General features: G+C 47.1%; 1 protein-coding gene and 1 pseudogene across 2 annotated transcripts in view; one reads left to right on the top strand and one right to left on the bottom strand.

Annotated features, from left to right (window-relative positions):
• Positions 1-3039: 3039 nt before the first annotated feature.
• LOC132213965 (F-box only protein 48-like) lies at positions 3040-11173 on the bottom strand (annotated as a pseudogene).
• Positions 11174-13955: 2782 nt separating this feature from the next.
• APLF (aprataxin and PNKP like factor) overlaps positions 13956-22089 on the top strand; it is a 64507-nt gene continuing 56373 nt past the window's right edge. Inside the window, exon 1 of one of the 2 annotated variants that reach the window (XM_059659584.1) lies at positions 13956-14274. In XM_059659584.1, coding sequence (XP_059515567.1) covers positions 14179-14274 — 96 coding nt within the window. In that variant the 5' untranslated portion in view covers positions 13956-14178. The remainder of the gene's footprint in view (positions 14275-22089) is intronic. The other variant, XM_059659586.1, reaches the window with a different exon arrangement.

Below are 22089 nucleotides of genomic sequence, written 5' to 3'. Positions count from 1 at the left end.
TTTTGGATTCTTTTTTCATTTTGCTTTTCTAGTTGGGTGTTTTTTTGCTTCTTCGCATTTCAAATCTTTAACTTGATTCTTGCGCTCCTCTGGTCTGCTTTTGGGAGTCTGTATAATATTCTTTATTTCAGTCAGTGTATGCTTAATTTCTAGTTGGTCCTTTATCACAACATCTTGAGGAGCTCACTATATTATCGGCGGTCTCACCAGTCTTTTCAAGGGCCTTACTAAGTTTATTGGTGGTCTCACCAGTCTTTTTGATGGCCTTACTAAATTTATCAGCGGCTTCTAGACAGTTCTTGAGAGACCTTAAAAGTGTGGTTTTGAGCTCTATATCCAGCATTTTGCCTTCCTCCATTTCTGTCCTGTTTCTTTGTCTCCACATTTTTTATGCTTTCTTGGTGCACCCCCTAGTGGTGTTTGTGCGTTGTCTCGTAGTTAAGCCTTGATTGTTGTAGGTAACACTGGGGGGGATTTGACCTCCAGGCTAACTGGCTGTATCTCTCGTGGGTTTCAATCCTACTCAACTACATGCACCTGAACTCTATCAAGCCCATATTACTCAGGCACATGGGGACACATGTTCAGACCATAGGTTCAAGCTTACAACTATAGCTGTTGGCTATAATTGTGCTGGGAGGGCACTGCCCACCAAGCTGGACTTGCATATGACAATGAGAGGACTGTGTCCTCTCATCAGTCCAAGGCTTGAACCTATCCAAAACACTGTAGCTGCTCCCCACACAAAACCCTTCAGTCCACAGGCCAACGCTCTATCCACTGAGCCAAACCAGCTAGGGCATCAGTTTATTTTGTTACTTAGGTTCCACATATGAATGAGATCATGTGATACTTGTATTTCTCTCACTGACTTATTTCACTTAGCATGATATTCTCCAGGACCATCCTTGCTGTCTCAAGGGTAAGAGGTTCTTCTTTTTTACTGCTGTACAGTACTCCATGGTGTAAATGTACCATGGCCTTTTAGCCACTCACCTACTAATGGGCACTTGGGCTGTTTCCAGATCTTAGCTATTGTAAATTGTGCTGCTATGAACACAATTTTAAATATATTTTTATTGATTTCAGAGGGAAGGGAGAGAGAGAGAAAGATAGAAACATCAATGATGAGAGAGAATGATTGATCAGCTACCACCTGAACACCCCCCACTGGAGATCGAGCCTGCAACCCAGGCATGTGCCCTTTACTGGAATCAAACCCAAGACCCAAGGGGTGCATACTTTCTTTTTGATTGGTATTTTAGTGTTCTTAGGATATATTCATAGAAGTGGGATCACTGGGTCAAATGGCAATTCCATATTTAATTTTTTGAGGAAACTCCATAGTGTTTTCCATAATGGCTGCACCAGTCTGCATTTCCACCAATGTACTAGGCTGGGGGCAATTGCTTCTGCCTGGAGGCTAATTGTTATTCTCAGCCTCTTAATGGGTCTCAGAAACTCCACACCTTGGGGCAAGGTGTTTTCCAATATGGTGGATCTACTGTCTTTCTCCCCCCTACCCCCCAGGCAAGATCCCTGGATTTTAATTGTCTGCATGAGAAAGAAGTCCTCTGCAGCATGAGGGAATGACTCAGCACAGGAAACTGAGGTGTCTGCCTTCTGAGCTCTAACCCTAGAGCCCCCAACCCTGACTTCTGCTCACACAGCTCCAGTACACTCTGCCTTCCCTCTGCTGGAGCACAAGGTAAGTGGCTACACATGGAATTTTGTGAGTTGGCCCTTTAAGAGGGTGCAGACAGCAACCCTGCTGCTTTTCACAGCCAGATGTTATGTGAACACCTTTCTCTGCTCTGGTGCTCTCTGCTGGGGGGCCCAGCTTGGGGATTAGACCCCAGAGTTCTCAGTGGCAACCCCACAGATGAAATATCTCTTCAGCTGGTGTCTGTGGGAGCCTGTCTAGCCCTTTTGCACCTCTGCCCTTCCTATCACTCTCTATGCAGTCTTCACTTTCGTCCTTGGTTATCAGGGTTCTCTCCAGCTAGTCTGCAGTTGATTATTCAAGATGTTCTTTTATTTTAGTAACTAGTGGCCCAGAGCACGAAATTCGTGCACATTGAAAGGGAATTAATTAGAGGAACATAATTTGGACTCACTATCTAATATCAATAATATCTGAGCGTGAGGCAGTCCACATTGCTGAAATTCAATGATATGAATTTTAGCTATTACTTTGCCAAATAAGTGGAATTTACAGACATCATTTAAAAGATCATTCAGTTTAATATTAAAAACTCTGGCTACCAAGTCAGGTCTATTTTCAACTTTTTGCAAGCGTTGTAAATTGTTTGCAATATCTGCCCATTTGGGATTGCATGCCATGCTATGAATAAATCAGCCTTGCCATACTTCGTCACAATTGCCATAGCATCTTGATATCGCTACTGCATATTTCTGAGACTACCCTTTATTTTAGACTACCCTTAAAAGATGATGAAAGTATTATCATTTTACCAATCGGCACATTGTCATTTTCAGGTCTAGATTTGAGATAATCCATCAAACCACTATATTTTTCAACTCTCAACTTAGATTGGTTTGCTTTGATGAAATTTATCCGATTGGCCTCCATTTTTGAATATGAATCCACCATAAACTGTTAATTTTCCTGCATTTAAAATAGGATTGAACATGTCCCACACAGAGAGATGAAATCCAAAATACTGCATTTGTGTGACTCCTGTCCTTACATTTTGTCTAGTACTGTTGTCGATTACACTGTTGTCTCTGAGTCTTATGCAATATCTGTTCCACAGCCTTTCCACCATGTGGAAAAAGAATATGTCATTGCATTTAATATAGGAAACAGGATACTGATTTGTTTCATTTTAGTGGCATTTGGATTATTGGGATCTGGTTTACAATGAATGAGCAAGTCCCTTTCAAAAGGAGGTTCTCCATGTTCGTTTCTGAATATGACAGCAACCTTGGTTACACAGGAAGAATTATATCTACTTGGGTCACTGTTACGATCGTATTTAATTACCATTGTTACTTCTGTCTCCTGGGGCAGCGAAGGTCCCCGGAGCCCGGGGGCGTGGCTGGGCGCAGTGGCCTTGCCTCCCGGGGCCTGCAAAGGTCCCGGGAGCCCATAGGCATGGTTTGGCGCAGTCGACCTCGCTTCCCAGGGCGCTTGACACCTGCATATGCAAATTAAACCACCATCTTTATCAGCTTAATTTGCATACCCACTCCTGATTGTCTGGTGAGTGTACCAGAGGGATGGTCAATTTACATGTTTCTCTTTTCTTATATAGGATCATTCCAGTTTGTTCCTGGGTGTGTAGCATCCACTTACTCTGCCGTCATTTTTAATCTCTGATCTATTCAGTTCTGCTTCTAAAATTTCCCCCCAGGTTTCCGCATCCATTGGGCACATGGTTGTTTCTGACAGGAGAGTAGACAAATCTATGTTTCTGAATCTGCCACTTAGCCAAGAATGTTTTACTTGACTCTTCTGGTAATTCCTCAGTAGTGTGTCCTGAAAGGTAAATCAGCATCATCACAGAAGGTAGTAGGTTGCTGCCTGGTGAGTTGAGTTTGTTTTAAACCAGAAAAGCTGATTGACAGGGCTGAATATAAGATTAAGTTTTTACACTGATATACACATATACTACTAAATTTGTGTGTGTGTGTGTGTATAGATATACATGTATATGTGTATATACACAGTGTGAACAATGGAGTTTGCTGGGGTATTGGATAATGTGAAGTTAAAAGAAGTAGTCACTTTCCTTCTGGTTAACAGAGGAAAATGCCCAAATTTAAGATTGAAAAAATGTTGAAGGATGGATGGGAGAAAGTGTGGTTTGCAGGAAAAGAATAATAATTCAACTTTAAGTTCAAAAGTCAACACACTCTGTACGTCATTCTCTATAGAAATCTTACCTCCTCCAAGCAGAAAGTAGAGTTTGGTTCACACCTACTTCAATATCCTACCTAATAAAGAGGGAATATGCTAATTGACCCTCACACTGTTGCAAAGATGGCATGCCCACAGGCAATAAGGAGGGAATATGCTAACTGACTTCCTGCCCTCAAAGATGGTGGTGCCCACAGCCACAAGATGGTGGCGCCCAGTCCCCGCAGACCCCCAGCCGCCCAGGGCCATCCTGAGTCATAGGCAAGCCTCAGATGGTGGCTGCCCAGGGCCACCTGATGCTCAGGTAACCAGGGCGGGCTGAGGCTTGCGCTGTTGCCAATGGCAGTAGTAGAGGTGTGATGGGCGTTGCCTTCTCCTGATCCCCAGGTTGCTTTCCGCCCCTGAGGGCTCCCGGACTGTGAGGGGGGTAGGCTGGGCGATGCATGAATTTTCAATGCTCCAGTGCATGAATTTTCATGTATCGGGCCTCTAGTTGTTAATAACACTGCAGACCACAATAATTAAACTTACCCTCCGGGAATAACCGGTTTTTCAATCATCATCTACTTCTCGTTTGCACACAGCTTGTATAGCCAAGCAATGAGGTTTCCATAAGTGGTCATTGTTTCTTATTGTGTCATTCCAGCTCCTGCATGTCATTGAAGCCCTGCACAAACTCTGAATGTCCAGCTGACTGAAAATTTGTGAAGTAACTTCTTCAGGCAGCAACTTAAAAAAGTTATTTTGATTCATTTCCCCCCCTCAGTATTCACAGAGTTCAATTCTATATCAGAAACTCTTGAATTATGGTCCTTTTGGAGTTATTCTGCTTAGCTTGATGTTTTATGTAATCTTCACAGGTAACCTAAAAGGCAGAGTTTAAAGTTAGTCTCTTCAGATCAGACTATGGGTCCCACTTTGAGCCAGATAACTTTTTAGGAATTATTTTAAAAACTTTAACTTTCTTGACTTGAGCTTTTCAATCTGTAAAATGGGGCCAATAATGCTCCTCACGTGTATGTTCTTGCTAGGATTAACAGGGATACATGTGAATCATCTAGCCTCACTTCTGAATTGCATGTTGGAGACACTCAACAACCGTTACTTTTCTTCTTTTTAATATTGTTAGTAAATGGGTTTGTTAGTAAACAGCTGTCTTTCTGCTTGCTCCCAAAACACAGGGTCTTAAAAAAAAAGAAGCAATTATTCACAGATTATGATTTATTTATTTATTTATTTATTTTTTAATTAAATCTTTATTGTTCAGATTATTACATTTGTTCCTTTTTTTTCCCCCCCATAACTCCCCTCCTCCCAGTTCCCGCCCCACCCTCCGCCCTCACTCCCCACCCACTGTCCTCATCCATAGGTGCACGATTTTTGTCCAGTCTCTTCCCACATCTCCCACACCCCTTTCCCCCCCAGGAATAGTCAGTCCATTCCCTTTCTATGTCCCTGATTCTATTATAATCAACAGTTCATTCTGATCATCAGATTATTTATTCACTTGATTCTTAGATTCACTTGTTGATAGATGCATATTTGTTGTTCATAATTTGTATCTTTACCTTTTTCTTCCTCTTCCTCTTCTTAAAGGATACCTTTCAGCATTTCATATAATCCTGGTTTGGTGGTGATGAACTCCTTTAGCTTTTCCTTATCTGTGAAGCTCTTTATCTGACCTTCAATTCTGAATGATAGCTTTGCTGGATAAAGTAATCTTGGTTGTAGGTTCTTGGTATTCATCACTTTGAATATTTCTTGCCACTTCCTTCTGGCCTGCAAAGTTTCTGTTGAGAAATCAGCTGACAGTCGTATGGGTATTCCCTTGTAGGTAACTGAGTTTCTTTCTCTTGCTGTTTTTAAGATTCTCTCTTTATCTTTTGCTCTTGGCATTTTAATTATGATGTGTCTTGGTGTGGTCCTCTTTGGATTCCTTTTGTTTGGGGTTCTCCGCGCTTCTTGCACCTGTAAGTCCATTTCTTTCACCAGGTGGGGGAAGTTTTCTGTCATTATTTCTTCAAATAGGTTTTCAATATCTTGCTCTCTCTCATCTTCTGGCACCCCTATAATTCTGATGTTGGTACGCTTGAAGCTGTCCCAGAGGCTCCTTACACTATCCTCGCATTTTTGGATTCTTTTTTCATTTTGCTTTTCCGGTTGGATGTTTTTTGCTTCCTCGCATTTCAAATCATTGACTTGATTCTTGCGCTCCTCTGGTCTGCTGTCGGGCGTCTGTATAGTATTCGTTATTTCAGTCCGTGTGTGCTTAATTTCTAGTTGGTTCCCCAATATAAGATCGAGGGTCTTATTAGTTTTCGTGTAGATCTCATTAAGTTTATCGGCAGCTTCTAAACAGTTCTTGAGAGACCTTAAAAGTGTGGTTCTGAACTCTGTTTCTTCCATTGACAATTTTGTCCTGTTTCTTTGTCTCCGCATTTTGTTATGCTTCCTTGGTGCACCCCCTAGTGGTCTTTGTTCGCAGTCTTATAGATAAATCTTGATTGTTGTAGCTAATTCCAGGGAGGGTTTGACCTCCAGGCCAAGTGGCTATGAGAGTCAGCTATGAGTGTCAGCAGTGAGAGAACTTCTGTCCTCTAGGGAGGTGCTAATCTAGCCTTTGCCTGAGGCTATCCGGCAAATGCCTCTGTGCAGGGCTTGGGCGGGGTGGGTCGCACAGGATCAACAGGGTGGGCCGGAGAGAGCAGTTATGGCGGCTCTCAGTCCTGTCCCCAGGGGCTCTGCCTCTCTGAGTCCCAGCACCCGCTGCAAAGCTCGGAGAGAAAGCTGCACTGGCTCTGACCGAAGCCAGACAGTCCCGCTTCTCCCGTTTGAGTCTGGGTCCCTAAAGACTCGCCCGGATCTGGTGCTCAGAGTCTGCGACTCCCTCCCGATTGAAAACAACAACCGCGCCCTCCGCCGCCAGCCCGCTCCGCGCACTCCGCACCTCAGAATTTGACTTCAGCACTGCACCTCCTCTGAGTGTCCGTATGCGTTTCTCTTTCCTCCTAGTTGTAGGACTTCCACTCAGCCAGCGTTCCTGTGGTTCTGGGTGATGTCCCTTCCATTTTTTGGTTTCACTTTTGAAGTAGTTGTTCAAAGCAGCAAACTCCGGCGTTAACCTATGCCGCCATCTTGGTTCTCCCGATTATGATTTATTGAGTTTAGTAGAAATGCCTATTATGAGAACACATTCCAACTACTTATTGAAAATACCTTTTAAAATATCTGGGAATCAATTCTATTAAGCTCCTGAATACTCACTGTCTGTGAGAACTGATGCCTTGTCATTAAGGTCTTCACCTACAATTTGCAACCTCATCATAAAACTGATGGACATTTATAGTTTATACTAGAGGCCCGGTGCACAAAAATTTGTGCACTCGGGGGCGGGGGGGGGGGGGTTCCTCAGCCAGGCCTGTGCCCTCTCGCAGTCTGGGACCCCTCGGGAGATAACGACCTGCTGGCTTAGGCCTGCTCCCAGGAGGCAGAGGCAGGCCCAATCCCTAGGTGCAGCCCCTGGTCAGGCTCAGAGCAGGGCCGATTGGGGAGTTGGGGTGCCGCCCCGTCATGCACAGAGCAGGGCGGATCAGGAGGTTGTGATGCCACCCTCAGTCACGCTCAGGGTAGGGCTGATTGGGGGGTTGGGACACCGCCCCCTGTCACACTCAAGGCAGGGTCGATGGGGAGGTTGTGGCGCCACCCCCTGTCATGCACAGAGCAGGGCCAATCAGGGGGTTGAGGAGCTCCCCCCTGTCACTCAAAGAGTAGGGCCGATCAGGGGGTTGGGGCACCGCCCTCTATCACCCACAGAGCAGGGCCGATCAGGGGGTTGGGGTGCCGCCACTCTCACACTCAGGGCAGGGCTGATGGGGAGGTATGGCTCTACCCTGTCACACACAGAGCAGGGCCCGTGGGGAGGGGGGGTGGGGTTGGGGCGCTGCATCCTGTCACACAAAGACCAGGGCCGATCAGGAGGTTGGGGCGCCGCACCCTGTCACACACAGAGCCGCAGGGCGACCAGGGGGTTGGGGAGCTCCCCCCTATCAGGCACAGAGCAGGGCTGATCAGGGGGTTGGGGCGCTTTCCCCTGTCACGAACAGAGCAGGGCCGATAGGGAGGTTGTGGCCCCACCCCCTGTCACACACAGAGCCGCAGAGCGATCAGGGGGTTTGGGCGCTGCCCCCTGTCACGCTGATCCCGGTGCCGGGAGGCCTCGCAGCTCCGCTGATCCCGGTGCTGGGAGGCATATTACCCTTTTACTATATAGGATAGAGGCCTGGTGCACGTGTGGGGGCCGGCTGGTTTGCCCTGGTGTCCTGGATCAGGGTGGGGGTCCCCACTGGGGTGCCTGGCCAGCCTGGGTGAGGGGCTGATGGCTGTTTGCAGCTGGTCACACACCCTTCAGGGTGGGGGTCCCTACTGGGGTGCCTGGCCAGTCTGGGTGAGGGGCTGAGGGCTGTTTTCAGGCTGGCGGGTTACAGAAGCTCCCAACTGCTCCTTTTTTTCTTTTTCTTTTTTTTTTTTATTCTGGGCCAGCTTTAGCTCTGAGGCTCCAGCTCTGAGGCCTCAGCTGCTGAAAGCTGGTTTCTGGTTTGTTTCGGTTCTATAATAAAAACAATGTATAACTCTAGCTCTGAGATCCTGGCTTGCTGAAAGCAGGTTTCTGGGTTTTTTTTTAGCTTCTATATTTGTTACAATGTTTCTTAAACTGCAAGCTCAGAGGCCGGCAAGGCAGGCAGGGAACGTTGGAGTCCTCCGTCACTGAAGCAAGCAAGCCTCATGTTAGTTTCAAGTTGCCTGGTTGCCAGCCGCCATCTTGGCTGGCACTTAATTTGCATATCTCGCTGATTAGCCAATGGGAAGGGTAGCGGTCATATGCTAATTACCATGTTTCTCTTTTATTAGATAGGACTAGTGGCCCGGTGCACAAAAATTTGTGCACTCGGGGGGCATCCCTCAGCCCATCCTGCCCCCTCTAACAGTCTGGGAGCCCTCACAGGATGTCCTACTGATGTCCCTGTGGGGAGTGAGCCTAAGCCACAGTCTGGCCTCCCTCTGTGGAAGGCAACTGGCCGATCAGGCATATAGATACTTTCTGAAGGCAGCACAGACTCCTTCCTTATTTCTTTCCTCTGTGGTTGGAGAATAGGGTACTGAAAGGTGGAAACAGAACTGTGGCTGGGCCTGGGGCTCTTGTAGGCAGAAGAAAGAAGGAGAGGACTGGGGAAAGTCTAGACATTGTTTTCTTCAATTGTCCTCCCTTCCTCCGGGCCCCTCACTCTGTTCTTTCCTTGTCATGGTGGACGCTTGGGCCTCGGACTGACAGGAGCCCAGCGGTGGTTGAGTTCAGCCCTCTCACTTCTCAGCTGAACATATAACCGCCTCACATTCCAAGTGGAGCTGCTTTCAAGTGGCTAAAGCGCTGGCAATTCATGCCTCCTGGCCTTTCCCCTCTGGGGCTTCCTCCATGGGTCAATTGCAAACTTCACCGAGACACTCTGCCCTGGTAGTTCTGCACCGGCCCCTGCACTCTTCCTTGAGGTCTCTGGGTCCACAGTCTGAGCTCAGGGAGGTCACCCAGAGCCCATTGCCCCAGACAGGTGGGGCAGGGGGGCTAGCTTGAAGAGCTGGAGGAAGATGGCAGAGTAAGAGTTGGTATGAACCAGTGCCTGCTTAGCCAGACTTCTTAAACTCCCCACTGGGCCCAGGCCGGGCCCCTTCCCCACACCAGGAGGATCCCAGCTGAGGTCCCCTCCCTGCACCGAGCACTCTCCTCCCTGTTCTACCACTGGGGGAAGGGAGCAGCTCACCTGCTCTGGACCCTGCCAATGTGGCAGGCTGAGGCACAGGAGGTGCAGCCTAGGGTGCTGGTGGCTGCGAGCCTTCTCCCCCACCCTGAAGCGTGGGGCGGGGTTGCAGCAGCTCACAGCCATCCCTGGGCACCATGCATGGAGAAACCGCTCTCCACTGGGCCACCATCCACCTGAGACCTGTGGGGGTTAGGGTGGCCTCAACGGGCTCCCACTGGCCCCACTGAAGCCAGTCTCGGCTTGGCCGGCCACCCCCTGCACATGCCCCACGGGCCTCATCGCCCTCATGAATCGCCGTGGTGTCCCATCCCAGGAAGTGGCCATCCTGATCACCATGGCTCACTCCCCAGTGCAGTTGGGCCTGCCCAGCAAGCATGTAGGCAGGAGCTGGGCCTCTGAGGGGAAGGAGGATGCATGCCCGGCCAGGGTAGAAGTGGGGAACTTGGCGGTGTAAACACAGCTCACCCCCACGTTGTGCCAGCCCCTCGTGCTGCATTCCCTAACCCCTGGGTGCCCCTACCCAGCACTGGGCTCTCGGGCCTGGGGTGGGGGTGAGGGACGTGGAGCACCGTCCTGAAGGCAGCCCTTGCTGGCTTGGAATCACAGTGTTCAATCAGGGAGGGATGCAGGATGCAAAATTCCGCCTCTGCCTCTCTCTCTCTCTCTCTCTCTCTCTCTCTCTCTCTCTCTCTCTCTCTCTCTCTCTCAGAGTGGGCCCCGTGTCTCCGGTGGGCGGGCGAGGGCTCCGGCGAGGCAATCTGCACTGCTTGCCTTCGCCCCACCCCCGGGGCATTGGGACGTGTCTCTGGTGGGCGGGCAAGGGCTCTGGAGGCAATGGGCACCGCTTGCCTTGCCCCAGCCCCCGCCCGCCCCCAGATCTCTTTGGGACGTGTCTCGGTGGGCGGGTTTGGGCTCCAGCGATGCATCTGCACCAGTTGCATTCACCCCAGTCCCCGACCGACCCCGGATCGCATTGGGACATGTCTCCGGTGGGCAGGCGAGGGCTCTGGCGAGGCATCTGCACAGATTGCATTGCCCCGGCCCCCGCCCGCCCCCGGATCGCATTGGGACATGTCTCCAGTGGGCAGGCAGGGCTCCTGCGAGGCAATGGGCACCGCTTGCATTTGCCCCAGCCCCCGCCCGCCCCCAGATCGCATTAGGTTGGGTCTCCAGTGGGCAGCTGAGGGCTCCCGCTAGGCGATCCGCATTGCTTGCCTTCGCCCCAGCCCACACGCATTGGCACGTGTCTCTGGTGGGCGGGCGAGGGCTCTGGCGAGGCAATGGGCACTGCTTGCCTTGCCCCAGCCCCCCCCTCCCCCCCCCCCCAGATTGCATTGGGATGTGTTTCCGGTGGGCAGGCGAGGGTTCGGGCGAGGTATCTGCACCGCTTGCCTTGCCCCAGCACCTGCCTGCCCCCAGATCGCATTGGGATGGGTTTCCGGTGGGCAGGCTTGGGCCTGGGCGAGTTGATCCGCATCTCTTGCCTTCGACCCAGCCCACTGGCATTGGGACGTGTCTCCGTGTCTCCGTTGGGTGGGCTTGGGCTGGGCGAGGCAATCCGCACCGCTTGCCTTCGTCCCAGCCTAGGAGCATTGGGATGTGTCTCTGGTGGGTGGGCAAGGGCTCTGGCGAGGCAATGGGCACTGCTTGCCTTGCCCCAGCCCCCGCCCGCCCCCAGATGGCATTGGGATGGGTCTCCGGTGGGCGGGCTTGGGCTCAGGCTAGTCCAACTGCACCGCCCCGCTTGCCTTCGCCCCAGCCCCGGCCCGCAGATGGCACAAGGAGTGGGCCCCCTGTCTCTGGTAGGCAGGCCAAGCGATTGGCACCGCTTGCCTTGGCCCCAGCCCCCACCCCTCCAGTGGCCGGGGAGGGCTAGGGTGCAGTGATCAGCACCACTTGCCTTGGCCCCAGCCCCCAGCAGCCCCCATGGCAAACAGGGCCTGGATGGTGGCTTATGCTGTCCTACCCTGCCTTCAGTATGCAAATTAGCCGCCATCTTGGCTGGTAGTTAATTTGCATATCACCCTGATTAGCCAATGGGAAGGGTAGCGGTCGTATGCTAATTACCATGTTTCTCTTTTATTAGATAGGATAATAATTGTTTACCAACTTGTGCCTAATGGGCAGGTACTCACATTTGACACAAATACTATCCAAAATGAATAAGAGGGTTACAATGACACAAAGACTTTAATATTCAATTTCATGATGAGTATTTTAGAAATGGTCTCTTGAAGTTATCCTGCTTGCACAATTAATTATGAAGCAAGGATAATAGTCACTGAGGCTATCAAGCAACAGTGACTAACCACTATAAACAATGTTTATAATTCAGCTAAGTACAGCAGTTAACTAACAATTGGGGTGGTGAACACACAATACAATATACAGATGATATATTATAGAATTGTAGAATTGTACCCCCCAAACCTATATAATTTTATTGATCAATGTCACCCCAATAAATTCAATAAAATGTTAAAAACAAGCAAACAGAAAACTAATCTTGTACCTTTACTTCTATCACCAGTTACTATATTGAACGTGTTTTGTATACAAGTAATTATAAGTTGAAATAATGAATAAAGGTTTTTTTTTTTCCTAACTGAAAAAAAAGTTCAGTTTCAGCGAATTTCCCTGAGGTGTATGGTGTAGGCTTCCAAAATCAGTTGAAAGCATGCAGCTATTTTTTGCATATAAAGACAGCTTATACTTACTTAAAATTGGTTTATTTCATTTTGCACTTCCTTCTATAGTAGAGAGTGATGGTGTTAGAGGAGGGGTTTGAAATACAGCTAAATACTTCTTTTAACTTAGCTCATGACAATTTCCCTTTCTAGATGAGCTACTGACCTACAAGTTTCTGGATTTACCAAGGCCACAGCTGCTCCCGTTTATTTGGTTGTATATGATCCAAAGTAACTGGTGGTCAGAATTTTAGTGCCTGTATTCATGCAACAGAGGACTTTCTCTTGAGGCTTTGGGGAAGTAAAAAACCAAAGAGGTAAAAACAAGTTTTATGAGTCTTCCCCAAGTTTTTGTGATGCACCTTCCCGTCTCATCATCAAAACAAACCAAAGCCAAACCACCATATTCTTGAAAAGAATCTCATATTAGGAGAACATTGCTACTTGTTACTACTTCCAGGATCTCACTGGGGAATAAAATGCGCCTTCTCATTAGTTACTCCACAAAAGACAGAAGAAGGCTTTTGAATTTAACAGTGGGGGGGTACCTTGGTGAGGGTTCTAAAATCCCACTAGACATCTTTCTTACGAGTCCAGTTTTGCCTGGATGCCTAGAAAACTATCCTCTTTCTGCCTTTTCTTTACGAACCAAACTGTCGAATTACCTCTGGAGTTAGGGAAGGGCTCGCCCCCTTTCAGGTGTCACTCGGACAGAGATGGATCCGGAGGCAGGACAGACCTGGCCGCGGGCGCCTCCCGGCTCTCGGGGAGCCCCACCCTGTCCAGATCCCGCAAGTCGGAAGAAGTGACCCCGCGTCCCCTCTGAGCCCCCCTTTTTGCGTGCCCCACGCAGGCTGCAGCTGACAGCTCAAAGAACACAGATGACAATAACAACTCTGAGCACCGGCTGTCACTTCAGCTCTGCGGCGTTGAGCGGAGGCAACCCTGGCTCAGGGACCCGGCGCCGAGACAGCCGGCTGGACGGCTGGACGGCTGGACGGCTGGACGCGGGCAGGAAGGGAAGGAATGAACTTACCCGCTGGAAGGTGCCGGCTTCTCTGGCAATTTAAGTCCTCTGGCCACTGAATCCCATGCCCCCGAGCCCCCTGGCCCCGCCCACTCTAGCCCCGCCTTGCCGACTCTGATTTCGCGTTGGCGCAAAGAGGAGCGCACCGCCCACTCTGATTTCGCATTTGCTCAAAGAGGAGCGCGCCAATTTGGCCTTGGCATGGAGAGGAGCGCGCGCTGATTTTGATTTTGCATTGGCGCGAAGAGGAGCGAGCCAATGACTTTGATTTCGCGTTGGCATGGAGAGGAGCGCGCGCTGACTCTGATTTCGCGTTGCCATGGAGAGGAGCGCGCGCTGACTGATTTCGCGTTGGCGTAGAGAGGAGCGCGCATTGCCTTTTGGGATCGGTAGTTTTACTAGGGCGCCTCCGCTGGGCCAGGCAGGAGAAGGACGGCTCTACGGACTACAAGGTCCGGCGTCCTCCCAGCCAGATGGGCGGTGGGAAGGGAAGGGGACGGGCTCAGCCGGGGTTTTAAACTGTAGTTGGCGTGCTGGCAAAGGGGGAAATCCTCACTTGCGTCACTGGTCCAAGTGGAGAGGCGGGACTCGAGACGCGTCACTTGGGCCCCAGCTGCGGGAGAACTTGACACACCCCGGCCAATTCCAGCTCCCCCCCTGTGTTTTCCCGGGGGACGGAGGGGCCTGTCCAGGCTCCGCGCCTGTCCTTGGAAGGCGGAAACGGCTGCGGGGACCGTCTCCTGGCGGAGGGGCCTGATCCTCGCTGCCATGTCCGGGGGCTTTGAGCTGCAGCCGCGGGACGGCGGCCCCCGGGTGGCCCTGGCGCCCGGGGAGACGGTGATCGGCCGCGGGCCGCTGCTGGGAGTAAGTGTGCGAGGGCTCGGCCGAACCCGAGAGCCGTGCAGCGAACGATCTCGCTCGCTTCTGCGGCCCTTTCCCCTCCTGAACCTGTTCCCCACCACGCCGGCCATGTCGGGATTTTAAGTTTGGGGGCAGCACGTTTTTCACTCAACTTGAATTCACTCACACACGTTTCCCTTATGTTGCCTTTAAAAAGCACCGACTTGAATTATCATTATCATCTCATCCGGTGGTCGGAAAACTGTGGCCCTGGGTCCAAATCCAGCCTGTTTTGGAATGGGCCCGCGTCCTAAGAACTTTAAGTTTTAAAGTGGAAAATGTAAACAAAGAACCTGTTAGTTAGCCTTTCAGGGGAATAATTGCTCCAAGGGCTGTGGATATTGTCTCTTGACTTGACAAACCACAATATTTACACTAGTTTCTGGCTCTTTATAGAAAAAAAGTTTGCCAACCCCTGAATTTATCTTTTCTAGAATAATTTCTTTTACGTTTTTGGCCTCTTTTGTGTGACTGATGGCCTCACTTTTATCGGAATAGTCTTTCAGTAGCTAACCCTTATGGGGTGTGTAGTGTTGCAGGCATACCGAGTTCTTTAATACTTTCAAAACCATGGGAGTTAGTGCTCTTTTTATCCTTATTGTTCAGATGAGAAAATTGAGTTGTAGATCGGTTATTTAAAGGCCACAGGTAAGGTTTTGGACACAAAGTGGCACTAAGCTGTTTAATTTCCACCCTCTCTGGGATGTTTAAGAATTAGAAAAGTGGTCTGTTGCATTCTGAAATTTTGTAGCTCTCCTTCTAACTGCGAGTACTTGCATGTTTTCTTAATCGTCAACATTTCTTTTTTAGTGCCCACTTTGTGCAACACATTTTGTAGACTCTAGCACTGTGGGGCATCCAAATATGAGACATGGGTTGATGCCCTCTAGTTTTCTCTTGGACGGTGGAGACAAACCTGTGCCCGTGGGGTAATGCCAGGGAGTAATGGGTGTGGACTGTTATCCTGGTTAACCTCCAGTGTCTAAATGGAACCCTTGGTATTAGCCCTAGACCCCTTCTCCAAGCAGGAAAAGTGAGAAGGAAGTCAGTCCTAAAGGAGTGTGTGTGTGTGTTTAGTAAGATTAAGTAAGAAAGTTGAAATTCACCTGTTGTTTATTTTTTTTTTACCTGGCAAGTAATTACTTAAATGTTTAAATAACATTGATAGAGGAAGAGGGAGAGAGAAAAAGATAGAGGGAGAGATAGAAATAGGGAAGAAAGAAGAGAGAAAAGGGGCGGTAGAGGACAAACCTCCCAGGCAGTTCCTTCAAATGTTTGTACAGCTTAATACTCTTAAATGAAAACTACTGGCTTATTTATTAGTTTTTAATTTAAATTCTTTATTGTTGAAAGTATTACATATGTCTCCTTTTCCCACTATTTACCTTTCCCTGGAGGCTCCTACCCCCCAACACATGCCCCCCCTCGGTCCCCGTGCCTGTGTCCATTGGTTATGCTTGCATGCATACAAGTCCTTTGGTTGATCACTTACTTGCCACCCCACCCCCCTCCACCCTTCCCTCTGAGGTTTAATGGTCTGTTCCATGTTTCTAGTCTTTTGATCTACTTTTGTTCATCAGTTAAAAAATATTTTTACTGGTGGTCCAGTGCACGATATTTTTGCGGGTGGTGGGGGGTGTCCCTTCACCCGGCCTGCACCCTTTCCAATCTGGGACCCCTTGGGGGATGTCCGACTCCCGATCCCTGTGGGATCGTTTCTAAACCAGCAGTCGGACATCCCACCCGCAATCTGGGACCGCTGGCTCCTAACCGTTCACCTGCCTGCCTGCCTGATTGCCCCTACCACTCTGTCTCCTGGCCTGATCGCCCCCAACTGCCCTCCGTTCCAGTCTGATCACCCCTAATTGCCCCCCCCCCCCGCTGGCCTGATCACCCCCAACTCCCCCCTGGCCAACCTGCTCGCCCCCAACTGCCCCCCCCCCCGCCACCAGCCTGCTCACCCCCAACTGCCCCCCCCTGCCGTCCTGCTTGCCCCCACTGCCCCCTCCTTCCCCCCCAGCTGACCTGATCTCCCCTAACTGCCTCTGCCTCAGCCCCGCCACCATGGCTTTGTCCGAAAGGACGTCTGGTCTCCCGGTCTAACTGGGATATTACCCTTTTATTAGTATAGATTGGTTTCAGAGAAGACAGGAGAAGGAGCGAGAAATAGAAACGTCAGTGATGAGAGAGAATCATTGATCGGCTGCCTCCTGCATGCCTCGCACTGAGGATCGAGCTCACAACCTGGGCATGTGCCCTGACCAGGAATCGAACCATGACCTCATAGTTCATAGGTTGACGCTTAACCACTGAGCTATGCCAGCTGGGCAAAACTACTGTTGTTGTTTTTTAAAAATATATATTTTATTGATTTTTTTACAGAGAGGAAGGGAAAGGGATAGAGAGAAACATCAATGAGAGAGAAACATCCATCAGCTGCCTTCTGCACGCCCCCTACTGGGGATGTTCCCGCAACCAAGGCACATGCCTTTGACCAAATCGAACCTGGGACCCTTCAGTCCGAAGGCCGATGCTCTATCCACTGAACCAAACCGGTCAGGGCTAAAACTACTGTTTTTGATTTCAAAATTTTCTTATTCTGTTTTGACAGCAGGAATTAGATGACATTCCTTTTTGATCTATTTTCCTCCAGGGAAATAGGACAGCACCAGATATCTATCTAGTGAGATTCCCTACAGTAATTGAATCTATTGCTTTAATGAAAAAGAGAAGAGGTCCCCAGTTGGGGGTGGGGGAGTCATGGACTTTAGTGTGGACTCTTCAAGTGGCATCAGTTTACCACTTGTAAGAATGCTGTAAGTGTCCCACAAAGTTTCTGCAAAGTAACTGCTCCTCATTCTGGCAACTCTGTACTGTTCCTGCGTGTGCAGAATCTCACTGGCTCTCTCGGAATGCTAGTCCTAACCTTGTCCAACAAGGTTTATCCCAAGGGTGTGTGCCAAGCATTCCTAGCTGCTAGGTTTCGCTCCTTCCTTCCTTAATTATTGAGCCCAATACATGTCTGGCACATGATCTTGTCCTTCCTGTTCTGTGTCTCAACCCCTCACTCTTCCAGTCCTCAAAAAAGAGTCTATTTGTACTTTAGGGTAAAAAGGATATAGAGTTTGCTTTTGGAAGTGCATTTTAACAAAGAAACAGTGCTACCCATTGTTAAAGCTAAAGGAGCAACATTCGTGGTCTTAACATTCTTCCTATTTAGTTGACTAATATTTTAGTAACCTCAGAAAATAGTTGATGAATATATACTAGAGTCAGATGGGAGGGATAAAAGAGACACAAATCTTTACTCTCAAGAAACATAAAGTTTAATAGGTATGAGAGACATAGAAGGAAGTAACTAAATAAGTCACAACCTCAAGTGGGACTGGAGCCAGTCAGGCAACCTGAGTGAGTGAACAGGAAGGAAGGAAGACTTCCTCAATATGTCAGTGATTATGAAGTGTTAGAATAGGTAGAATTTTGGTCGGTGGAGAGTGGGTGGTAGGGAGGGAAGGTCCCTTTCAGACTAAAAGAATGTACCATTTCAGCCTCTAAGGTTTAAAAGTGTAGGCATATTGGATAATCAGATAAGTGCTGACTAGACTTGTGGGATAATCATTACAACAATGGTCCCATTGAACTTCTTACAGACAATATTTTTATAGCACTTGTTAGTTAGCAGTTTTAGGCAGAATTGAGTTGAAAGTACAGAGTCCCATCTACCTCTGCCCCCCACCCCCATCTGCAGCCTCCCCCACTATCAACATCCTGTACGACAGTGGTATGTTCTATAAACTTATATTGACATGTCATTATCGCCCAAAGTCCATAGTTTACAGTGGAGTTCAGTCTTTGTGTACATTCTATGGGTTTTGACAAATGTGTAATGACATGTATCCACCATTGTAGTACCACACAGAATAGTTTCACTGTCTGGAGAATTCTCTGTGCTCTGTCTATTCATCCTTCCTTTCCCTCCAGCCCCTGGCAACTACTGAACTGTTCCGTCTCTATAGTTTACCTTTTGCAGAATATCCTATCATTGGAATCATGCAGTATGCATATGTGGACTTTTCAGATTGGCTTCTTTTACTTAGTAATATGTACTTAAGGTTCCATAGCTTTTCATGGCTTTTTAATGATGAGTAATATTCCATTGTCTGGATATCTTTAGTTTATCCATTTACCTACTGAAGGACATCTTGGTTACTTCCAAGTTTGACAGTTATGACGAAGGCTGTTTTAAACATCTATGCACAGGATTGTATGGTAAGAATGTATTTAGTTTTGTAAGAAACGGCCAACTGTCTTCCCAAGTGACTGTACCATTTTGCATTTCTACCAGCGATGAATGAGAGTTCCTGTCCCAAATCTTCATCAGAGTTTGGTATTGTCAGTGCTTTGGCTTTGGGCCTTCTGGTAGGTGTGTAGTGAATTACTTTTCTTATGTATATAAAAATTACCATCTGCCTTTTTTTCATATGCCTTCATATTTCTGTATGAGCTCCTTTCTCTGGTAACTTGATTCTGTAGGTGGTTTCTGGATATCTATGTGTTTTTTAAGCTTTGAAGATGATTCTGTTATGAAACCGCAGTTCAACACCACTTCTAGACACACTCTGAAGGATGCTTGGCACAGAATAGGTCTTTAAGAAAGGTCTGCTGAACTGAACTAAATAAGTAACAATTAAGAAACTTTAATTTACTAAAGTCTCAAATGAGGATTTAAATGCAGTTTTGTCCTCCTAAGCTTTTCTTATGCATTTACTCACTATGTTGTCTCTGTCATAATATATTGCTGATGAAGATGATGTTCTCACACTTGTATAGCATTCACTCTGCAAGCTGCATTGCAAGCCGAATAGGTTAGGTGAGTTGAAATTTCAACAGCAGCAAGTCAGCACAGGTCCATCATATTGGCTAACAATTCAGCAACCTTGAATTAGGAGATCAGAAAGTATTGGATTTTATTTTTAAAATCTACATGATCCACATTTCATCAGCATTGTGGATTAAGTAGGTATTTGTGAGATAGCCTGATAACCTTACCATTTACCCTGCTATTCTTATGGAAAAGTATATTCACAAATTTCAAAAAACTACTTCACCTCCAGTATACTAATACCCTTTGTCAGCTTATTTGTAAATTGGAGTCTGCCTAGAGAACTTACGGCCAAAATCAAGTATATTTTCTCGAAGTTGTCCTTTTTTTTTTTTATAATATATATTTCCATTGATTTCAGAGAGGAAGGGAGAGGGAGAAGAAGGGAGAGGGATAAAGAGATAGGAACATCAGTTATTGGCGCCTCCTGCATGCCCCCTATTGGGGATTGTGCCTGCAACCTGCATGTTCCCTGACTGGGAATCGAACCAGGACCTCCTGGTTCATAGGTGGATACTCAACCACTGAGCCACACCGATCAGGCCAAAGTTGTCTTTTCTTAATATCAGAAATTGGACTTGGGTAAATTCCAAGTGAAATAATAAGCATCTTATGTCAATTAACTTTTGCTCTTATGAGGAATAAGATAAACTAATGTAAAGTTATGATTGAGTCTCAGTGTTGGTGATTGAGCTTTGGAGTGTATGCTGGACCCGATACTGGGTCGCTCTCTAGATAAGAAAACTTTATGGCTTGAAGACTGCTTTATAGTAGCCAGCCTGTTCAATTCAGGTCTTAATTTTGGATTTTATTGACTTTACACATGCAAACACACACACACACACACACACACACACACACAGTTTGAGGAATTTTATGCAAATCATGCCTAAAATAGATCTTGTGCTTCTTTGAGTTTGTGTATTTTCCCATAACACAAATTCAGATCTCAGGTGGTTTTCTATTTTCTCTACCATGAAAGTTTGAATTGGTGTTTTTTTTTTTATTAATTGTTGATAGAGCAAACTAGATAATCTTATGTGAAAACACTGAAAATTATAAAGTACTGTACAAGGAAATTTTTATTCTCTTAGGCCTTAGTGGGCTATGTAATTTATACTGGAAAAACAACAACACACAAACAAACAAATTTTACCTCTTTTCTGTTCTTACATTTATAGAAAGCATGCTAAATGAGAACATTGAATTATTGAGTTATATTTGTCTATGATATTCAGAAATTTCTCTGGGAAAATATCTTAAGAAAAATTAACTGGTGTTGGTTTTTCTGTAAATACATAAAGGCAAAAATGAAATGAGTGGTACCATTCTATTCTATCTATTTCAGGGCCCAGTAGCTATTCTGCTTTTACTTTATTTGGGTTTATTTTTAGGATTTTGGAAATAATAAACAAATAGGCTAGAGACCTTGATTCAAAACATCTAAGCATTTCTCCTGGTAGCATAAGAAAATTGTTTGACTCCAATAAATGCCAAAAATGAATATGTGGCAAACAAGTCACAAACAGTTCCTTTATGTCTTTATGTCTCTCTCTTTTCTTCTGGCACAAACTTTGGATCATAATGCATGAAACGTTTAATTCAAAACCAGAAAATCAAAGATAAGGGAACCACTTTGTATCAATTCAGAGGTTATATAAAAACAGAGAGCCATGCCCCCAGTCAAGAAACAGCGTGAAGAATTTTAGTAAGAGATATTTTTATAGTACCTGAAGAAAACTGCTGTCACTTTAGTGCTGCTCATGGAGGAGAGGAGTGACTTCAGCATTAGCCTTCAGCCTGGGTATCCATCAGGGTTTCTGTTCTGAGTTCCTGCCACATGATACCCAATTCTTTTAATAATAAAGTTCTTGTTCTGGAGTACTCAGTTTAGTTAGCTTTTCTGTTTCTTAATATTCTTTCTCTAAATGGCTGAGCATAAATGAATTTGTTATTAGATGCCTAGTATCAACATAACAGTTGCTAAAGTAATGGGTATTAGTCATAATTGCTCTTGGCGGTAGGTAACACAAAAGTGTAGATGACAGCTTAATCAAATAGGTTTTTCTTCTGTAATAGAGAATCACAGGGGCAGTCCATCAGGGCTGGTGCAGCTACTCCAGGAATGGGCTCTTCTGTGCTCCTTGCTCAGCCTTTGCATATGGTTTTCATGTCTGTAGTCGTAGGTGGCTGCTGTACTTTGAGGAGTCAGATTTAAGCAGGAAGAAAGAAAGGCAGAGGGCAAAAGGTGCATGCCAGTTGAGCCAGGTCCTTTTTATTGGGAAGACAATCTTTCCAGAAGCTCTACTTTGTTTTAAAATATAGATTTTATGGTTTTAATCAGGTATGGTGAGGCCAACTGAACAGGAGATGGTTGCCATTGAAAAGACAATTTATTACTCACAGTTCCCAAGGCAAAGAAGGGCACACCGTGAAGGGCCATACCAGGGAACCCTAGGTCAGTGGAAGGCAGAAGGTGGAGAGAGCTAGAGAAACTGGAGGGGAAAGCCTTTATTGTGGCTTTCTCCTGAATGAATGGGCAAGGCAAGGAAGCAGGTTTAGGATGGACTGGTTTGAATAATTTTATTGAGCTGAGGTCCCTTGGGGCTGCCCTTAGTTGTCTGATGCCTAGCCCTGTGCTGATTAGGGCAGTGTAAGAGCCAGGTAAAGCCAGGGGATTGGGGGTAAGGTTTTGGATTGGTTAGTTTGCATATGAAATGTGCACTTACGGGCGAGTCATTCCTTTATTATCTCTAAGAATCCCATAACCCTGGGAGGGGTAGTTCTTTCCTTGTCAGTAATGTCCTAGGTATCAAAGCAGAAGATTCAGAAGCTAGAAAATGTGGTTAAAGCACAATCCCTCTTATAGCCTTTGCTAGAACTATTTTTGTTGTCCA

Source organism: Myotis daubentonii, chromosome 12 (genome assembly GCF_963259705.1).
Source record: "Myotis daubentonii chromosome 12, mMyoDau2.1, whole genome shotgun sequence".
Lineage (NCBI taxonomy): Eukaryota > Metazoa > Chordata > Mammalia > Chiroptera > Vespertilionidae > Myotis > Myotis daubentonii.
Note: the sequence above shows the minus strand (reverse complement) of the source record. Positions and strands in the feature narration are given on the sequence as shown.